At 40.0% G+C, this 19,455-nt stretch overlaps 1 protein-coding gene across 1 annotated transcript; it reads left to right on the top strand.

Annotated features, from left to right (window-relative positions):
* Nucleotides 1-12,113, top strand: LOC140230629 (DDB1- and CUL4-associated factor 12-A-like). Its single transcript, XM_072310769.1, has 7 exons — nucleotides 1-465; nucleotides 2,385-2,600; nucleotides 3,271-3,331; nucleotides 5,954-6,129; nucleotides 7,247-7,472; nucleotides 10,715-10,869; nucleotides 11,626-12,113. The coding sequence occupies exons 1-7, from the start codon at nucleotides 157-159 to the stop codon at nucleotides 11,779-11,781; spliced, it is 1,299 nt and encodes a 432-aa protein (XP_072166870.1). The 5' UTR covers nucleotides 1-156; the 3' UTR covers nucleotides 11,782-12,113.
* The last annotated feature ends 7,342 nt before the right edge of the window (nucleotides 12,114-19,455 follow it).

The raw sequence follows: 19,455 nt of genomic DNA on the forward strand, positions 1-19,455 counted from the left end.
CAAGATAACACGCCTTTGCCTGTAAGGTGACAGCAGCATCAGTTGGGCTCTCACTGACCAGTGGTTGATCAATGCTTGCAGCTTGAGATTAGACACATTTTATGTAATCAATCGAGCACTTGGTGTTACCCGTGGTACCTAGCCCCGGAGGATAAGATGCAGTGTCCGGAGGAGAACCAGTTCAGCATGATGTTGGTCGCCAACAAGGCTCCCTCTGGGAAATCCCAAGAGAAAAACGGATTCAGCATGCACTCGACTGGAGCTGAGAACATCTCGGGGTTCCATCACACCAGACGAAGACAGTTTGGCCACACTTGCCCTCGGAAAAGGGTTAGCGGTATGGTGGCTCGGACTCTCCCGTTTGTCCTCAAAGAGAGGGAAATTTCAGTAGGGCGAGTGAACAAAATCTTTGCTTCTGCCTGGATTTCAGATCACCAGGTTGCGATTGGAACAAAGTGCAATAGGGTAAGTTCTGCCATCATATAAATCCCCTTGAATATGTTAGCTAGAAACATTCTCTTCTATGCCTCTGCCACAAAATGTGGTCAGAGGTATTATGTTTTCGAGTTGTCCATCTGTCCATCCTTCCATCCATCCATTCTTTCATCAGTCCTTCATCCTGTCTATCCTTCTGTCTGTCCATAATTGATTTTGTGGATGTCATACCTTCACAACTGTTTGAGGTATCCAAATGAAATGTGGCATTATACATATGTACAATTATGAGTTAGACAAAGCTGTGCCTGTCTACTTTGGGGTGCCCCTGCCAAAGGTCAAATTCTTAAAACTGCACTTTTTCTACCATACATGTATCTCTGCAATGCCTGAAAGTACATGAAATTTAGTGTATACATGTATTACTGGATATATATTATAAGATACTGTGTCATGAATTTACAAAATTTCAATATAATGAAAGAGAAATGCCGGTCCCGAGGACTTCGTTATAATCGGAGCCCACTGTACTAGTTAGGGACTATTGAAGAAAGTTTCGGGCTGTAGGGTCAGAAATGAAACCTGGTTCAAGGAACATGAACGCATATTTCAGGTTGTGCCATCCAACCTTTTGCCAATCATAAACTGGCGTCTCACATTGTCTAGATTGCAAAAGACCTATTTGGAGAAATTCTTGTATGGTGGAGGCATACCAATTGCCATAGTGACCTTTGATAGTTTTATTTCAGCTTCTTAATCAGTGTGAAGATATATCTATTCTGTCAGGATTCATTTTCTTTGTTTAAGTTGCCCAACAATGCACATTTCTTGAAGAGAATTTTGCGTAATGCTAACGATGATTCAAATGTTACAAATTTACTGTTTATGCTTCAAGGCATGACGCATGCATTGACAGTCATACAATACTACAGCCAGTGAGCATAGAGTCATGCTCAAACTTTCAGAAGCTGTTCTGAATTGTCATCTAAACATTTGTTCATTCCTGAAACCCTGCATTCTTGAGGGAGACATAATTTGTAACAAATGTACCTAATATGAAAAAAAAAAACAAAAACAACTGGTGGTATCAGTTACCATTGATGAATATGATATGTCAGAGATAGAAAAAGGCACAAGTTCACTTGTCAATGTGTGATACTGACAGAAAGTGATGATGTACCTGTCAAGAATTTTGTAGGCTGGAAAAGACATGGATACGCCTGACTAGTTTATATGGTTTGGTACGTAGGAGCCACATTGGATGTGTGTGATCAGTGCCTTTTGTATTCAAGCAACAAAGTGAGAGAAAACACACCTAACAAATAACATCATGAAATGAACACCTCTTATGTCAAGGTTGTTGTTGTTGTTGTTGTTGTTTTCAATCATGTTTGTTGGCATTGTAAGAAGTATTGATTGATACCTAATTCATCACTAATCATCATTCTGAACTGAACTGAACTGAACTGAACTGAACTGAACTGAATTCCATATTTTGTCATAGATCCTCTGCCACATTGAACAAAACAGGGTAGACATGAGAAAATGTGGGGGATGGGATGGGCAAACTTGACAGGCAGTGATTGCCATGTACCATGTATTACATATGAAGTGTACCAGGTTTTTTTTTTTGTTTTTTTTTTTTTGTTTTTTTTTTTTTTGCCTTCACACAAAGGAGTGCAATGCCATGAGACTGAATAAAGTAAAGCGGGGCTGCACCCTAACCATTTTTTACACTGGTCCGACCTGTCTGTCGGACCAGTAGGTACCCAGGTTTTCCATGTTTTACTGGTCCATTCCTGAAAAAGTCCGACAGTGATATTACTGGTCGGGGACCAATGGACCAGTGCCAGTGTGCAGCATTGATTAAAGCATACATGTAGCAACAGCATTACTGCTTTTTACTTTAATAGTCTTTTTCCATGTGTTCTGCTTTTCTTCCAACCCAGTTAATTGCAGTGGACCTGAACCACGGCCACCAAGTCTCCATTCCTGTACTGCAGAGTCTGCCCAGCAACAAGAAAGATCACATGCCGCCCAACAACAGTGGTATCCATAGTATTGCCATCAACCCTAGCCAGTCACTGTTGGCCACTGGTGCCGAGAACCCAAATAACATTGGTGTCTACAGGCTACCCACCTTCGATCCAGTCTGCGTGGGTCAGGTAATGCAGAGAAAGAGATAGACAAGAAGAGAGAGAGAGAGAGAGAAAAAAAAAACACCCCAAAAAACAAACAAAAACAAAACAAAACATGGAGTGTGTGTGTGTGTGACTATGTGGTTGGTTGTTCATCCATTCTACAATGTATGTAGATATTTATTTTTCAGTGGTGCTTTTACTTTGCTCAGTTTGAAATCAGCAGGTCTTGCAATCCATCTTAGAAGACAAGACTGAATGATGGTAAGGACAGCCATAGTCCCAAACATCTGTGATCTCGTGGCCATTAGCAAGTAGGCAGATTTTAAAGTTGTACACAATCTTGAGTCATGATGTGAATCAGTGAAGTTATGAGTGGAAGGTAACTGTATGAGCTGTTATTTTTGTGAAAGTTGCACACTGGTGTATTTGACACATTTTACACACCATGTGAGATTGCCCAATAATGACCAATTTTGCTAAATTTGTTCTCCTGTCTGGCTGTCTTCACAGGAATTCATTTTCTTTTGCTTGTGAGTAGGATAATGCTGCTGGATATCTCACACATGTAATGTGCTCACAATTTTTTTGCCTTTGGTACCAGTATGCTGAAAATCTGTGTCACAGTTTCACACTACTGTAGTGTCTGCTGTAGTGTAATGACAGATGCCATTTTACATGCTCTTTCTCTTTACAGAATTGTCACAAAGATTGGATGTTTTCAGTACAGTGGTTAGACGATCAGTTCCTTGTGGCAGGTAAGGAATGAGAAAGAAATTGTATGATTGTATTTGAGGGTTTCATGCAGAGAGAGGGTATCCAAGAAAAAAAAAATATACTGAAAAGCTTCCAATGATATTACCAAAATATTACTAAGTGTAGCAAAAAAACTGCTGAAAACTGCTTATCCAATAGTGGCAAGCCAATGGAGTCAAATGGAGTAAAAAAGGGCCTGAGCTTTCGATCCTAGCAGAATTTTCAGGCAAAATGACAAACATGCTGGGAAAGCAATCACATAATTTAGGACTACACACAACAAGAACAGCCTGGGAGGGCCAGGGACACGGAACAAAGAAAACAAAAGGGGAGGGTTGGAGGTTATTATTGCTATCTTGTATACACTTTGATATGTTTGATAACTTGCATTTGTTGGTTGACTCTTACTTTCATTTTCTTGGTACACCAGGTTAGGGCTCGTTGCTTGCTCAGCCCCCCCCCCCCCCAAACTCTTGCTGTTGCTATTTCACTCTTTTCCTTTCTTTATCCCTCTGTTGTTCCTCATCATGTTTGATGTTGCCTCCCTATTCTTCCTTATCCTTCAGAGGTTGCCCCCATGGTCATCTGGATCATCACTGACCCTCCTCTGCCTTTTGTGTGCCCACCCTCCTTTAATCCCCTCCATTTACCTGTTGGGCTCCTTGCCTTGACCTCCAACCCTCCCCTTTTGTTTTCTTTGTTCTGTGTCCCTAGCCCTCCCCAGACTGTTCTTGTTGTGTGTAGTCCTTTATGTGATTGCTGTCCCTGTCTGTTTGTTATTTTGCCTCTGATGAAGATTCTGCCACTATCGAAAGCTTACACCCTTTTTGACTCCAAAATATTACTATGATATACATCCTGAAATATTTTAGGTGTGGATAATCCACCCCCTCCGACAGTGTTATTTTCAATCATCTTTCCATACGCTTTCCCTCAAAAGCCCAATTTGCTTTCATCATAGCTCAAGATATGACCTTCATCCACATTAAATATGGCACAGAGTTCGCGAGAAGATCAATGTCACTATCTTCATTCAAATCATGGCAGGTGTTCTATTCAATTCAATTCAATTCAATTCAATTCAATTCAATTCAATTCAATTCAATTCAATTAAAACCAATTCAATTCAAACCAATTTAATTCAATTCAATTCAATTCAATTCAACTTATTTCCTCCAATCTGATAAAAAAGACAACTACATTGTACATCATAGCATAAAGAGGCATGAAAATGTACAAAATATTGGGTTTATATCTAAAGAAGTGGAGAAATTAACACCTAGCTAAAACAAGCATTTCAAGGTTAATCCCCTAGAAGTATATTCAGCTATTCATGGACACAACAACATACACATCACAAAGACTTAAACAGAAGACACTACAAGGTGCAAAATGTGCAAAAGGCAAAAAATGAGGCAAGTTAGCATAATATGATAACCCTAATACATAATAATGATAATTTGATTTTTTTTTTTAAATTTAAGCACAATAATTATTTAATTAGGAGATGTATTTCATATCTTTATGCCTCCGCCAACGAAGTGGCCGGAGGCATTATGTTTTCGGGTCGTCCGCCCGTACGTCCGTACGTCTGTACGTCCGTACGTCCGTACGTCCATCCGTCCCGTTTTGTTTTTGTCGATATCTCAAGAACCGTGTGGTGGTTTTGCATCAAACTTGGTATGAGGGTATATCCTTGGGGGATGATACTTTGTGTGGATTTTAGGGTCACAGGGTCAAAGGTCAAAGGTCACAGGTTATTTTGTGAAAAAAAAAATTGAAATTTCATGTTTTTCTCCATATCTCGCAAATGGTTCAAGGTATCTTCATGGAACTTAGTATATATGCTTGTACCGATGGGCAGTGATTATCTAGGGAAGTTGGGGGTCATGGGTCAAAGGTCAGGGGTCAAAGGTCAAGGTCAACTCCTCAAAATATAACTACTTTCCTTATATTTATGCAGTGCCTGAAGGATTTTTTAAAAACTTGATGTATGCATGTATAACCCAATATATATTCTGTGGGAAGTTTCTTGCCAAAAGGTCAAAGGTCAAAAGGTCAAAGGTCAAGTAAAAGTGCTAAATTGCACTTTTTCCTCCATATCTCAAAAATAACTCAAGGTATTGTCATGAAACGTACATATTTATGCATGTTCTACCTAACAGTGATTCTCTTTGGAACTGTGAGGTCAAAGGCCAGGTTTCGATAATACTATTTTACCATTTGATACTGAAATTATACTTTTTCTCAATACCTTGAAAATTACTCAATGCATAAACTTGTAAAAGGGTCAAAAGTCAAGTGAAAATCATCAGTTCCCCCAAATACCTGCACTCTGACGTTTTAATCATTCATCCAATTGAACCTAGTTCTAGGAAAGTGAACATTCAGCACATTTGTGGCAAACCTGTCATTTTAATATTTTGCCAATTGTGTGAAACTGTCATCACACATTGTCAAGACATTGTACTATAGACCTATTAGGAGAACCATGTATTATGGCGGAGGCATACACCAGTCGCCATAGCGACATTTCTAGTTTCCTAAATAAATTCATCCTGTTGTACACTTTAAGTCATTTGGTAAAGGGATGACCACCTACCGTCTTGTTTTCCCCTGTTCAGGCTCTAGAGATTCCCAGATCTCCCTCTGGTCAGTCAGCCCAGAGCTGGTGGAAAGAGTACAGGAGAGGAACTGCGCAACCTCGGTGCCCTCCTACGAGTCCCTCCAGCCGATTCTTTTACGCAACAGTGTCTATGGAGACAAGGTGCGGGCATTGGAGTATAGCCAGCGCAGGAAGGTAAGTTTGTGTGGTTTGTGGAAGGTTCTAGGGCAATTACCCCCTGAACAATTATCCCTGACCTTAACCCTAATCCTAATCCTGAACCTAACCTTAACCCTAACCCAAACTCTAACCCTAACCCTAATCTTTGCTCTAACCTTATCACTAACCAATATTTAGCCAGGGGGTAATTGTCCTCAATTGCCTTTATCTGTTGTGGAAGACTAGCCCCTGATAGTAAGTATATCAAGTTGATCTCAGTGTTGGGGAAACCTGTAGCTTTGCCCAAGTGTACAAGTGGTGCAAAGGTTTGAGTGGATCAGTTGGAATTATTTGAATAGGGTAACTTGGAATGCACTTCCATGTCAGCGTGGTGGGCTTTTACAGAGTAGGTACTGTATACGCCATATATTTCGCGAGTGTAAATTTTTCGCGAATTGGGAATTGCCGACGATTTCGCGAGTGGTTAAATTCGCGATCGTGGAGTCCTGTGCTGAACGAAGAAATGTATACACGTACGTCAAATTCACATCGAGAATAGAGTTGATATTTTCGCGTGTCTTTAATTTCGCGAATAAGCACCCGACTCGCGAAATTCGCGAAAATAAAAACCTCGCGAAATATTCGGCGTATACAGTATACAGTAGTTACCAGTATCATTGGTCCAGTTATATATGTCTGATAGTGATTCAAACAGCAGTTTTCTTCATCCGCAATTTTGCTGCTGAATGATATTTACATCTAGATGTTGACAGTGCATTTGCAGAAATAGTCTTATACTTTATAATGAATTAAACTTTGTCATTAAAAACTCTAGCTGCATGGATTTGGCTCTAAACAAATCGGACTGCATATACCAAGCTCTTGCAGTCACATTGTATCATAAGTAGAAGTAATGATTTGTAGGTTACATGGGACCAAAAAAAAAAATCTAAAACCAGTGGGTAATGCACACAATTTAGTGCAGGAAAGGTGGAGCTGAGAACAAGCTAGATTTGCAGCCTGAGTAGTGGGATGCATTTGGAATCAGTGTTTCTGCTAGCTTTCTCTTTCACTCTTTCAATTGATGCATCACCCTGACAAAGCAGCATGCTCAAACAGTGGAAGCTTCTTGTCTTCATCTCTCTCCTGACAGGAACTGGCATCGCTATCATCCAATGGCTTCATTCACCTGTGGAATCTGGAGAGGGGCTTTCGCAAGATTGTCACTCGTCGTCTGCCCTACTGCGAGGAGAATGTGTGTATCGCCCTCGACGACGACCTCTCTCTGTATGCTGTGGGGTCACAGTCCCACGTCTCATTCCTGGACGCCCGGTCGGGCAAGCACGTGGTCTCGGTGCACTCGCGAGAGAAAGGCAGTGGTGAGTATTGTAAACTGTTGAAATTTTCACGTATTAATTCTTTGCGAATTTCGGGAATAGGCCCACACTCCCGAAAATGTGTGAATGTATTGACCTAATTGAGGGTATCGCCAATACGTAGGTGCCGTGCGCAGAGCAGTGTTTTAGATGCATTATGGGATAGCTCGGGTGGCAAACTAGCCCCGGTTTTGGCTGCACATGCACTTACAACACGCTCTATCTTTATAAAGAGGTATTTTTTGTTGAAGATTTCTTCGCTTTCCATCATGTGACCAGCACATTGAAGCCTTGCAGTAGTGAACCATGACTCTAGTGACCACAAATCAGTAAAGCTTAGACACTTTCAACTCTTTTAAGCTGAATTATAGCCAAGAAAAAAAGGGCTAACATCGGAAAAGCAGACAAAAAACTCCATTGAATCGTATGGGAACTACGACTCGCTTTTGACAACCGGAAGCGAACAATGGACCGAGGAATCCCACAGTGCACCTGTGACAGAGCTCTTTAGCGTGCGCAGGAGTTTTTTACGTCATTGGCGATAGCGAGAATTGAAAGCAAAAATATGCCTAGCATTAAGTAACACGAGCTGTGACAAGTCTAGTCAGGCACTGGCATATATGCGCATGCTGAGGCTTAACACTTGCATCTGCCGGGGCCCCCAGCTCAAATATGTGGAATACCAAGTTTGTTGGGTTTTTTTCTGACAGATTTGAAATCGTATCGTGCAGTGTTTTAGCAAAGCAGTTTCTTTGAGAAGTTTCACTTTCTTCTGAACTTTTGTGCTATTTTTTTTTTCCAGTTGTCTTGATAATGAGAAGACCACAAAGAGCAAAATAAACAACTCGCAAATATGTCCCATCAACTTCCATTCGCAAAAATATCTGTATGTGGAAGATGTATGTACTGTAGATTCTTGCAGATTGGTGGCCAAATTGTGGTCCAATTGTGTGTTCTGCACCCCTACCTCCAAACGGGGCATCTTTGGATGCAGCTTAGTACGTCTTGCTTGTTGTTTGAATACCTACCATGCAGCAACCTCTTGACTCTGTACTTTTTGTCGAGCCCACCGGAGGTGTGGGGAGACTAAAGGATCGGCTGCAGCGCCTGTCATCCGTCCGTCTGTTGTCCGTCCGTGACGCTACAAAAACTTGAATAACTCTCTACTTAGGACTTTAATTTCAATCAAACTTGGAGGGAAGAGTGGTTATGCAAAGTTACACATTTTACCAAACATGAAGGGCACCTCAAGGTCAAAGGTCACAGGCTGAGGTCAATGAACTTAAAGGCCCGATGTTAAGTTTTTACGGCGCGTTTCGATTATGGCTCATAACTTGTGATCCTTTTGTCCGTTTGTGACCAAACTTGGATGGTAGATGTCCCTTGGGGAGTTGAAGTCACCACAAGGTCAAAGGTCACAGGCAGGGGCAACGAACTTTAAAGGGCCCAATGTTAAGTTTTTACGGCGCGTTTCGATTATGGCTCATAACTTGTGATCCCTTTGTCCGTTTGTGACCAAACTTGGATGGTAGATGTCCCTTGGGGAGTTGAAGGTCATCACAAGGTCAAAGGTCACAGACAGGGGTCAACAAACTTTTAGGGCCCAATGTTAAGTTTTTACGAGGCATTTTGATCATGGCTCATAACTTTTGATCCCTTTGTCTGTTTGTGACCAAACGTGGAGGGTAAATGTCCCTTGGGGAGTTGAAGGTCACCACAAGGTCAAAAGTCATAGGCAGGTCAATGAACTTCCGGGGGTTAGAAAAACAATTTCTTTTACGCGAATGGGCGAGACACAATTTGGCACTTGCCTCGTGTTTGTATGTTATCCCCATTGTCTTGTAATGGTTATCTAGTCTCAAGTTTTCCTTCCACTTTTGAATTAATGATGAAATTAGATTTTAATTGATTTTGTTTGTTTGTTAGACAATGGAACAAAACACAAAACAAAACAAAACATTGCACACTTCTTATCATGTGGCACTGTAAAGAAGAACAAACTTTAAGACTTGGAATCCATACAATATATATGACCGTGCATCACAAAACCAACAAAAAGTCACACGCACTGATTTTGTACTGAAAATATGTGAAATGGGTCAACCAAGCCAGTCTTGAGTTTTTAATATTTTCTGAAAGAACAAGTCTTCTTCTACATTATGCTGAAGTTCGGGATCATAAAACGAACAGTAAATTGTGTTTTTAGGAGGTTTTTCTCAAACATTTTTTTTTTGTAGAATAGTGTGATTAGGTGTGTCTTATAGATTCCCCTTTTCATTTCTTGAAAACCCTGTACACACTCTTCACTTTCAACTCTGATAACTTTAGAAAGGATGATGATACTGCTTTGAAAGCTGGCATTAATCATGGACAGAATGTGTTAGTAAGGCATGCTCAATTTCAGCTTAATCTGATAATCCCTTCATTGTTGTTACTCCAGTGGCTTACATCCTGTTTTTTTGTCCCCCTCATTGCACAGCTAGCATGACTTGGTATTAAAAGATTAAGCACTGGAATAGACCCTGTACTTTAGAGCCTCTTTTCTCATTTCACACTTTTCCAGAGAGTGCGCTTTATTTCCAATATTTAGATAGGTTAAGAGAGTCCATTTGAATTGAGTTACACATCATTTTAAAGTTTAAAGTCTGCTCTTTCAGAATCTGCTCGTAACTATAAAGCCATGTCCAGCGACTTTTTGTTGGTTTTGTGATGCAAGGTCACATATTCAGGTTGACCCTGAGATCATTATTCTGTGAACTCAAGAGGCAAAACTTAGTTCTCAGAAGGGTCCAAAATTCATCTCTTACCATTTGCAACTTACCTGCAATACATTGAAAGAGTTCTACCAAAAAACTTGTCTGGCTGACACGATTTGCTAGGATGATGAGATGTTTTGAGTATTTTAGATCAGAAGAGTAAAGTAGGAAAAGTTGGTCAGTGGATACTGCCGTGGCCCGATTTGTCAGTTATCAATACGATGTAATCTGTAATAAAAAAGATGTTGCAGCCAAAATCAGGTATGCCCTGAGACTGTAGTAGCTCTGTCAAACCTGTTGGCCAATATTTCACCTTTTCATTGTTACCCAACTAAAATTGTGTTATCATGGCGATATTTCGCACATTTAAAGGCATATTTGTCCATTCTAGAGGAAAAATAGATAGTTTCTGCTCAGCCAGCGCATGGAATTTATGTTTTGCCATTGAGTGACCAAAGGGTGCAACTTTTCCATCTCCTTGTTTTAAAGGCGTCCGGTCTGTCAGCTTCCGGGATGCCGTTCTGACGGTGGGCACCGGTCAGGGTGCCCTGATGTTCTTTGACCTGACAGCAGGTCGTTTCGTTGAGACGGAAGTCAAGGGGAAAACCCAACCCATGAGGCTCTGTGCAGGACCAGGATGGCTGGTAAGGCGAATCAGGACAGATCTTGCAGAAAATGTTTCAAAGTGTTTCAACCTTTATTTCAGTTGTAACTTTCTAAACAGACAAAGATTTTTTTTAGTGTACTTTTTGTTTTAACGTACGAATGGGGTATTCACCAACATCCAAAGGACAGTCCAACATTTTAACTGAATAAGATTTGTTGTTGCATACAATGCAGGGGTCACAGAAAGTTTTTTTTTTTTTGGGGGGGGGGTGGTGTCGAGGTCAATATTTTTCTTTGTTGTGGGGGGATTTTTTTTGTTTTTGTCAATGAACAAAAAATCTGAGGCTGCAACCCACACCCCCCTGGTTCCGTGGCCCCTGCAAAGACACTGGCAATATCAAGCAGTTGGAATTACTTGATTCAGTGTGTAACTAGCAATAGGAGCAAATTTCCAGATAACTGTCATTTGTGTTTACATGTTTGCACTGCCATAGAGAAATGGATTGCATGGTTACTAATCCTCCAACTTAAAAAAATAATTCATCATATGCCAGGTGCAAAGTCCCCAAATGCACAGCTTGACATATTTATTCGTATCAGTTAGCCTTACGATACAAATTGGTTCCAAGATTGTAGTTGTTTTTATTTCCACCACTTACACTTGAGCACATTTTGACAGCTTAAGTGCTCTGATGAAAACCTCACACTATTATTATGGGTGAATGCTGTGAAGGAATGATAGAGAATCTATGAGGGCTTTGCTAAATGATTGATTCCCTTTTGTCCCATTGCAGACCCGAGACTATCTATACCACCAGTTTTTCAGCGAGACCAACCATCTGAACGCCATCTACACTCACCAGTACGACAAGTCCGGCACGCGGCTGTTTGTTGCCGGTGGCCCTCTCCCATCGGGCTTGTCGGGCAACTATGCAGGGCTGTGGCAATGATTGTGCCGGCTGGCCCTTCCACCCGCTGAGGTCGGCGAAAATAGAGACAGGAAGCGCTTGACCGTCGCAAGGGTCAACTGTGCCGGAGAGGTTAGGTTTTGAAAGAGTGACAGGAATTGAGACAAATCAGATAGGGGAAGCTGTCACCTGCAGGCAGATGTCGTGTGTCAAAACTTGCACAGAAAAGACTGATCACAAGAACGCATCTCCCTGGCCATGTATGGAAGGACTGAAAAGGTACAGACTTCGCGAATTGTGGGTTACCCGCAAAATGTTGGCACTGATATGCTGTCACGATTGGTGTCAGCAGCGGCTAAAGATCTCAAACTGTCATGCAGGATCCTATGGAAAAAAAAAAACCCAACATTTTAGTAACTTATATGCAGCACATCAAGTGTTTTTGTGTTTGTTTTTTTTTTTAAGTGTGAAAAATATATTGAGTGCTTGCTAGTGCTCTAACCGATTCAATATTGTGATATTCTCTGTTTCAGAGATAAGCATGTACTGTGTTTAACTGAGTGCCACGCAGTCAAAAGCGTCATGTTAGTGACCTTTGTTTAAGCACACATTGTTCTGGAAGACTAGGGTTCCAACTTGTAGGCTGCACAGCAATCTCCTCTGTGAGGCAACCTCCATTTACACGCTTGAATGTCTGGAATCAAGCTCATCAGACTGACATGAACCACAATCAAGTATTTGTTGTGTGTGCATTGTTAACTAATTCCTAACTCCTTTCATTTCTAACATTTGCAAAACATGGGCATATGCAAGACAAAGCAGGGTGCTGGAAAGCCAGACAGCTAAAACTCACTGCTGAGCAAGTACCGTAAGATTGATGGACACTTGCCCAATTGCAGTTACGAGCCCTTGCCCTTATGCTCTTTTCAGACAAGTGAAACAACAAATTCTTCTGTTTTTTTGAGGGCCCATCTATGATTTATTATATACCTTACTTGATGAATCCTTAATTTTGAATGATCGATATTTGGGCATGAATTCAACAAATGGCCCTCAGCCCTAGAGTGCTAAGGTCTATAGTGGTACATATGTACATGTACTATAAATGCTTGGCTTCTACAGCACCAGAGATGACCCTTGTCAGATGTAGTGCAAATGTCTGGCAGCGCCAGCACAGCCGATGGGTAGTTCACAATTTGATAGTTTGTGACTTGGCTTTCGCAGTTGGATCAACCACGTAAAATTTTGTTTGATTTTTATGCGGATTATAAAACAGATATAGGCTGCTTTTATTTGGGGCATAGTTGATATAATTGCCCCTCGGGATCTTGACTCCATGCTATTACCCTTTGAGCAAGCTCTTGAGGTTATAGTATGGAGTTAAGATCATTGGGGACAAAGATATCAACAATGTCCCCAAAAGTAGTCCCTATCTATAGACTGTAGTCACTAACATTTACTCCCCTTTGTTGCACAGTGTATGCATGACAATTCTATGTTTCCCTTTTGCTTCCTCTTCTGATGCAAAAAGTGTAGGGGTAAATATTAATTGATGGCAGTCTTGTCATGATTTCATTTCTTGTTGTGAAATGAATTGTTTTTCTCTTTTTTTATTAGTTCAGTCTAATCATTCATTATATTTTTACTCTGGAAATGTTTGAGAATATATTCAACTCAACTTCATGGATGTCTCAGTCTCAATGGCAGTGACTGCAAGCAGATCCCTGTGAATTATTGTAAAAGTGGAAATTTTCGCGCATTTCACGTGGCCAGGAACCAGCACGAAAATAAAGGCGCGAATATTTTTGCACGCCGTATGTTCTACTAATAAATGTCTTTATTCAGCGGAATTAAAAGCAAGCGTAATTCATCTCAAGCAGTCGAGCGTGAAAAATTACTCGTGCGAAAATAACCACTTTTACAGTATTCATGAATGTCTGTAGGCAGCTTTGACAGTTCAGTCGACAGAACTGGGGTAGTCACTTGGCAGGTTTAGCCCAGAGCAAGCTTTCTGGTTGACTGGAGTGACCATTGCAAGACAAGAATCACACCCCCTTCCCCCCCCCCCCCCCCCCAAAAAAAAAAGTACACAAACAAAAAACTAAAACAAAACAAAGACCAAAGAGTGATCGAAATTTACTTTCCATGTGGGTAGCAACACACTCATTTACTTGCAGCATGTGGAAATCAACACTTCTGGTGTGCACCTATAGGATCTGCTTCACAAGGTACTGCTCTACCCTTTTGCAAAGTGTAGCTTGTAGGCAGCTGTGATCATTTTCATACAAGTACTCATCACAATCACTCGTGGTGAGTACTAACAGTAGCTGTAATTTTGTATATACTGTACATAGCAGAACTAATATATTTGAATTGTAAATATGTTTTGGAAGTATCCGTTTTCTGTTAATTGATATAAATTGTATTTTTTTTCTTCTTGAGTACAAATTTGTAGCTCTCCACCTACAGTTACACAAAAGATGTAGCCAAAATGAGTCCCGGGGCTCCATTTCACAAAGATGATTGCAATAAATTGTTTTAAATTGCTGCTATTGCAGTCACCACAGCAATATGGCTATAATGCTCACAGCTGGTTACGTACGGTACGTCCTTCCCCAGTGTAGTGGCAGCTACAATTATAGCTAATCAGAATGATACCAGACGTCTCTGTGAAGTGGTCCCATGGCTTGTTCATGAACTATGAACACAATGATATATCTTTTTCTTGCCGTCTCATGAACACATGCCACACTGCAAGCCTTCTCACTTTTGCGAATGCAAGCACATTAATCAAATTTATCAGCACCACCTCATATGCCGTTATCGCTATAGATTAAATGCTGTAATGCGTAAGATGATTTAAATTTGTGTATTCCATCACAAAATTTCCAGTAAATATCAGTATGCATAGACCGAGCAAGTATGTGTTCGAGTTGTCGCAGATGTGGATATGCCAGCAATTAATCTTTAGCCTAAGCAGCTTTAGCATCAGCATACTCCGGAAAAATTAATTATTTGAGTATCCTAGCATTGCCAACATGTGTTTCACCATGCAGAAAATGTCTATTTTTTGTCGATTTTGTATGTGTGTACAACTTGTAGTCACCATAAACTGAATTGTAACCCAGATTTCCATACTGCGAATTTAAAATTACTTTGAGGAATGCTACTTCATTTGCTATGACTCGGAAGTTCTTTATTTGCTTTCTTAAAAGATTTGTTTGAATTTTTCACCGTCTGTCAGTTTTGTATTGCTTTCATGGCTTCCTTCTGTGAATTGATTCTCTGTTACTCAGGGCCCTGTTGCATAAAACCCTTACCGCTGGACTTACCGCTCCTTTCTAGCGGTAAGTCTTGAAATTAGCGGTAAATTTTATAATCCTTGATGCTGATTGGCTGTGACGCCTAATTTTGACGGTAGTTACCATTGAAATTCAACGGTAAGTTTTATGCAATGGGCCCCTGGTGTACAGTGTGTCCCATCCCAGTAAGTGGATTTGTGTCTGGCATTTGCTCAGATCTTGATGCCAGATGGCCTGGCAGTTTAAGGTAACTGACACTGTCGTATCAAAATGCCCCTTCCTAGCTTTGGGAAATGATGAAAGTGCAGAGTTATTGCTGAAGTTGTAACTCCGTTGAATGTTTGAGCAGTGCACTGATGTATTTAAAAAAAGCAAGCCTCACATCATTTATATTACCGATTACCTTTTTCCAGAGACACAGACATCTGTTAGATTATGTGTAGTTAGCTACTCTTGACTTTGGTCATAGCTTGTTCAAAATGAGTGGGATATTTAGGGGCAAACATGTACTGTACTTCTCATACACCTGCAGAAACTGTTTCATTGTACTGTAGAATGGAGACATATGCATAGATAATGTGTGAAATAATGCTGTGATAACACTATTTCAGTTAGGGAACAACAAAAATGTGAAATGCTATTCAAAAAGCTACGTTGGAAGTAATGCAATCTGAGAACATACCTGATTGTGGTTGCAATGTGATGTTTTACATTTGATTACACTGATTACAATATGTGGGGCCATAGCTGTATCCATCAAACATGAGAATGTATGCAGCTTCTTAGCTGTGTGCGATTCAATACTTCTGCAGGGCTGGCCCAATTTGAGCCTTATGTACAAGTAGCGTTCTACGTACTCATATTGAACATGGAGGGCGCTTCAGGAATTAAAGTCAGGTACACTGTCTTTTATTATTTCACACTTTTGACCTCAAAATAATCCAAAACAGCCCATTATTCCAGCAAGTCGTGTCACCCAGACAAGTTTCTTGGTAGAGCCTTCTGCTATATTGCAAGCAAATCCAAATGGTGGAAGATGAATTTTGAGCCCTTCTGAGAACCATGCTTTAGCTTTTAAGAATGTGACAGGTTTTCATCCAGTGTACTGCAGCTTTTCAGTGTTGTGATAAAATCATTGCCAAGGTTGAATGTAGCAACGTTGAATGTGATGTGATAATCAAATTCTTGTGAGCAATGAATTGAACACTGAACTATATGCTGGGTGCATATAAAATCAAAAGATATTGTAAAGTGTGGTTTTTCTCTTCAGGCCATCTGAAAGTCTTCAGCAAAGTGTTTATTTATGCTAATGTGGTATAAGTCTAGCTTTGGTCTCTTCAGTGTAAGGATGGCTGTGAATAACACTTTACTACAAAGGAAACCTTATTGATGACACTGAAGAAATCTGAAGACAGTCGGAGAGTAGACCTTTAGGAGATTCAGACCAGATGTTTGGTGAAATTGTAATATCAACCATTCATCTTTTGAAGATCTCTTTGAAGTGACTATTTCATTATGTCTATTGAATGTCATTGTCGCTGACATTTGAATGGTCATTTATGTGTGAATATTTCTGCAAATTTCACTCCAATTTTTACTGATCTTCAGAGACTCCAACTCTCCCACTTTCCCCTAGATATCTCTTGCCTTGTGGCCATTTTCACAAAACTCTGGGCTCTCTCGCTTGAGTTTGAGTTTCTCCAGCTCTATCTTTGTGTCTCGAGGTTAAGCTGAATTTCCTTCTGCTTAAAATCTAGCTTTCACCTGCCAAACTTTTGCTGTGTCCCATGTGTTCAAAAATAAGGCTAAGATAGCACCAGGCAGCATCTATAATACTAGAGCTTCCTGGACCCCAGCTGGCTGTGAGGGACAATGTACACTGTACTTGTGATGTGTGCTATGTGCTCATAATGTGTGAGCGATCAGAGTCTCCAGTTTGCTGTGGGGTCCAGGTGGGAGAATCTCCTGTTTAAGAGATGCTTGGGGTTGGCGTCCCTGGATTTGTCACATTTTGTTAACATGGTAAGTATGTAAGACAGTTTCACGGCTGAAAACCACAGCAATGAAATGAGAAAGTCTTATGCCCTTTCCAGAAGTGAAGTGTGCAATTTCCCAACTTCATAGAGATGATGTACACTGCATTTTTTCAAGGTAAGGGAGGCAATATTTTGGCTTATTGTTGATAGCATGAATATTAGTTAACTCCCTGTATGTGCAGAAATAAAGCAATGGTGAAATATATGGCATGGGGAGTATGTGTATATCAGGTTGGATACAGAACCAGATTGGATGTAAAAGCTGTAGAAATGCAGCTATGATGATACAAGTGTACAAAAATCTTGAATCTCCAGTGTAGATGTCTCAATGTTTGGATGGCACAATAGACAATGTTTGATTGTTCTGCACCGAATGGTGATGGTAGTATATTTTTCATTTGGGATTGATAATTTAGATTTCAAAATTATATGAGTGTTGCATCAAATTTTAGTTAATGGTTTATCAGAGAACACTCACTCAAAAGGATAACTTTAGTGAGAAGTTAGATCAGCTATTTGATCGGCTATTTTAGAATGTTTACTCAGAATATATTAGACATATTACCAATAGACAACAACAGAGATAGGCAAGACCATGCAGGAATTCTGTAATTGGAGCTATTAGTGCTTGATGTCCGGAAATATGCCTTTGATAGCATCTGAAAAAAAAACAACAGCAACAAAGCAGAATTTTAGATTGACTTGTCAACTGAACTACACTTATCATATGTTTCAACACAGTCTAAGAGAAAGTGTCATCCAGACCCAGGAATAGATGTAGGATGTTGTAGTTCAGTATTGGCATTAGAATATGTTAGAAAGTGTATGTGTGTGGTGCAAAATAATGATATGCGTTATATCTTTCTGGCCTTCCATTGATGAGAATGTTGTCATCAAATCATGAGCAGATGCAGACTAGAATGCCATGCCTTAAGTGTGCTACAAAGGCCTCACTGTGCCCCAAATGCCTGTTTGACAACATTGCTCAAATGAAATTTCAATTTTTCTTCAACATACAATCATGCTCGAGCCCGACTAACTGTGTAAATCACCCCGACACATTATGGTAATATGACGACTTGTGTTGTGGAATAACACTGCAAGCACTTTGTTTTCATACTGATGCAGTGCGCTGCTGAACATTTATGTCCAATGTATGGCCTTCTCGGAATGTACTCAGCATTACCACGTTTTCTATCACTTGTTTTTTCTTTTCATTTGTTGAGGACAAGTTGAGTGGAATTTCTTTCTCTTCTTCTGTTCATTTTTCTGTCTGTCTTTTGTTTCTTTCTGTCCAGTCAATCTTGAGATGTATTATATCATTTCCAGATAGCCATGTACATGCTGCTCTATACCAGGTAATTATGGATGTGCGTGCATCTACGTTGATATATACCATACCCATAAAGACACACATACATGTATCAATTTGATATTTATCTTTCAACTCGCAGGAACTGTGAGGCAGGTGTGTATTGGAGCTTATGGACCCTTGTCAGGTTTTTGGCAGAATACACTTTCCAGCATACTTGCCTAGTGTATCATCTCCCTCTCATATTGTAGAGGAGCTGTATCTGCAGCGCCAATGCTATGGATGTTCATTGTATTACAAGCAGAAGGGAAATATGGAATATGTATTTGCACCTTTGTTTTTAATAAAATGTGGTAATTCTATTGTGTTCCTGCATTTTTCCTTCTGTTAAATGTTATATTTTTCTTGCAATTGTTTGACTAAATGAAGTAATCATTTTCAAGTTTAGATATTTGCAGGTTTGTTTACATTTTTTTTATTTATCAAGCATAGTTCCTTTTTACCAGTATGACACGCGTATGATGGTAAACAATATGTGGAGGATGACGTAGGGGAAAGCTTGTGTAGCAAATTGTCATAAATTTCAAAAAAAAAGAGAGAAAAAAATATCTATGAAGTAGTAATGTAACCGCTTTGATTGTCATCATTACACATTACATGTGAATATCAGTTATCGCGACAATGCACATGTACTTATTTAGCTCCCTGGTTAATGCACCTCTTGAGATGCTTGTCTGAATAGGTACAAACTTCAAAATTGCCTGATAAAAAGCATCTTAATTCTTTGCAACTGATTGACAAATTGCCCTACATCGACGTAAATAAGCACTGAATTGATCAGTGTTTTAGTAGTAGCCATGAACAGAAGGTCGTAGGTTCTAATCGTGCTTGAATATGTACGCTCATGATTTTTTATCATGGCTACTACTAAAACACTGATCAATACAGTGCTTATTTACGTCAATGTAGGGCAATTTGTCAAACAGTTGCGATGAAAACATCTCGACGGAAGACTTTCATAAATTTGAATCTTCATTCTTTATCCAGACGTGAGAAATGTCAGAGA

Source organism: Diadema setosum, chromosome 7, assembly GCF_964275005.1.
Source record: "Diadema setosum chromosome 7, eeDiaSeto1, whole genome shotgun sequence".
NCBI classification, from domain to species: Eukaryota; Metazoa; Echinodermata; class Echinoidea; order Diadematoida; family Diadematidae; genus Diadema; species Diadema setosum.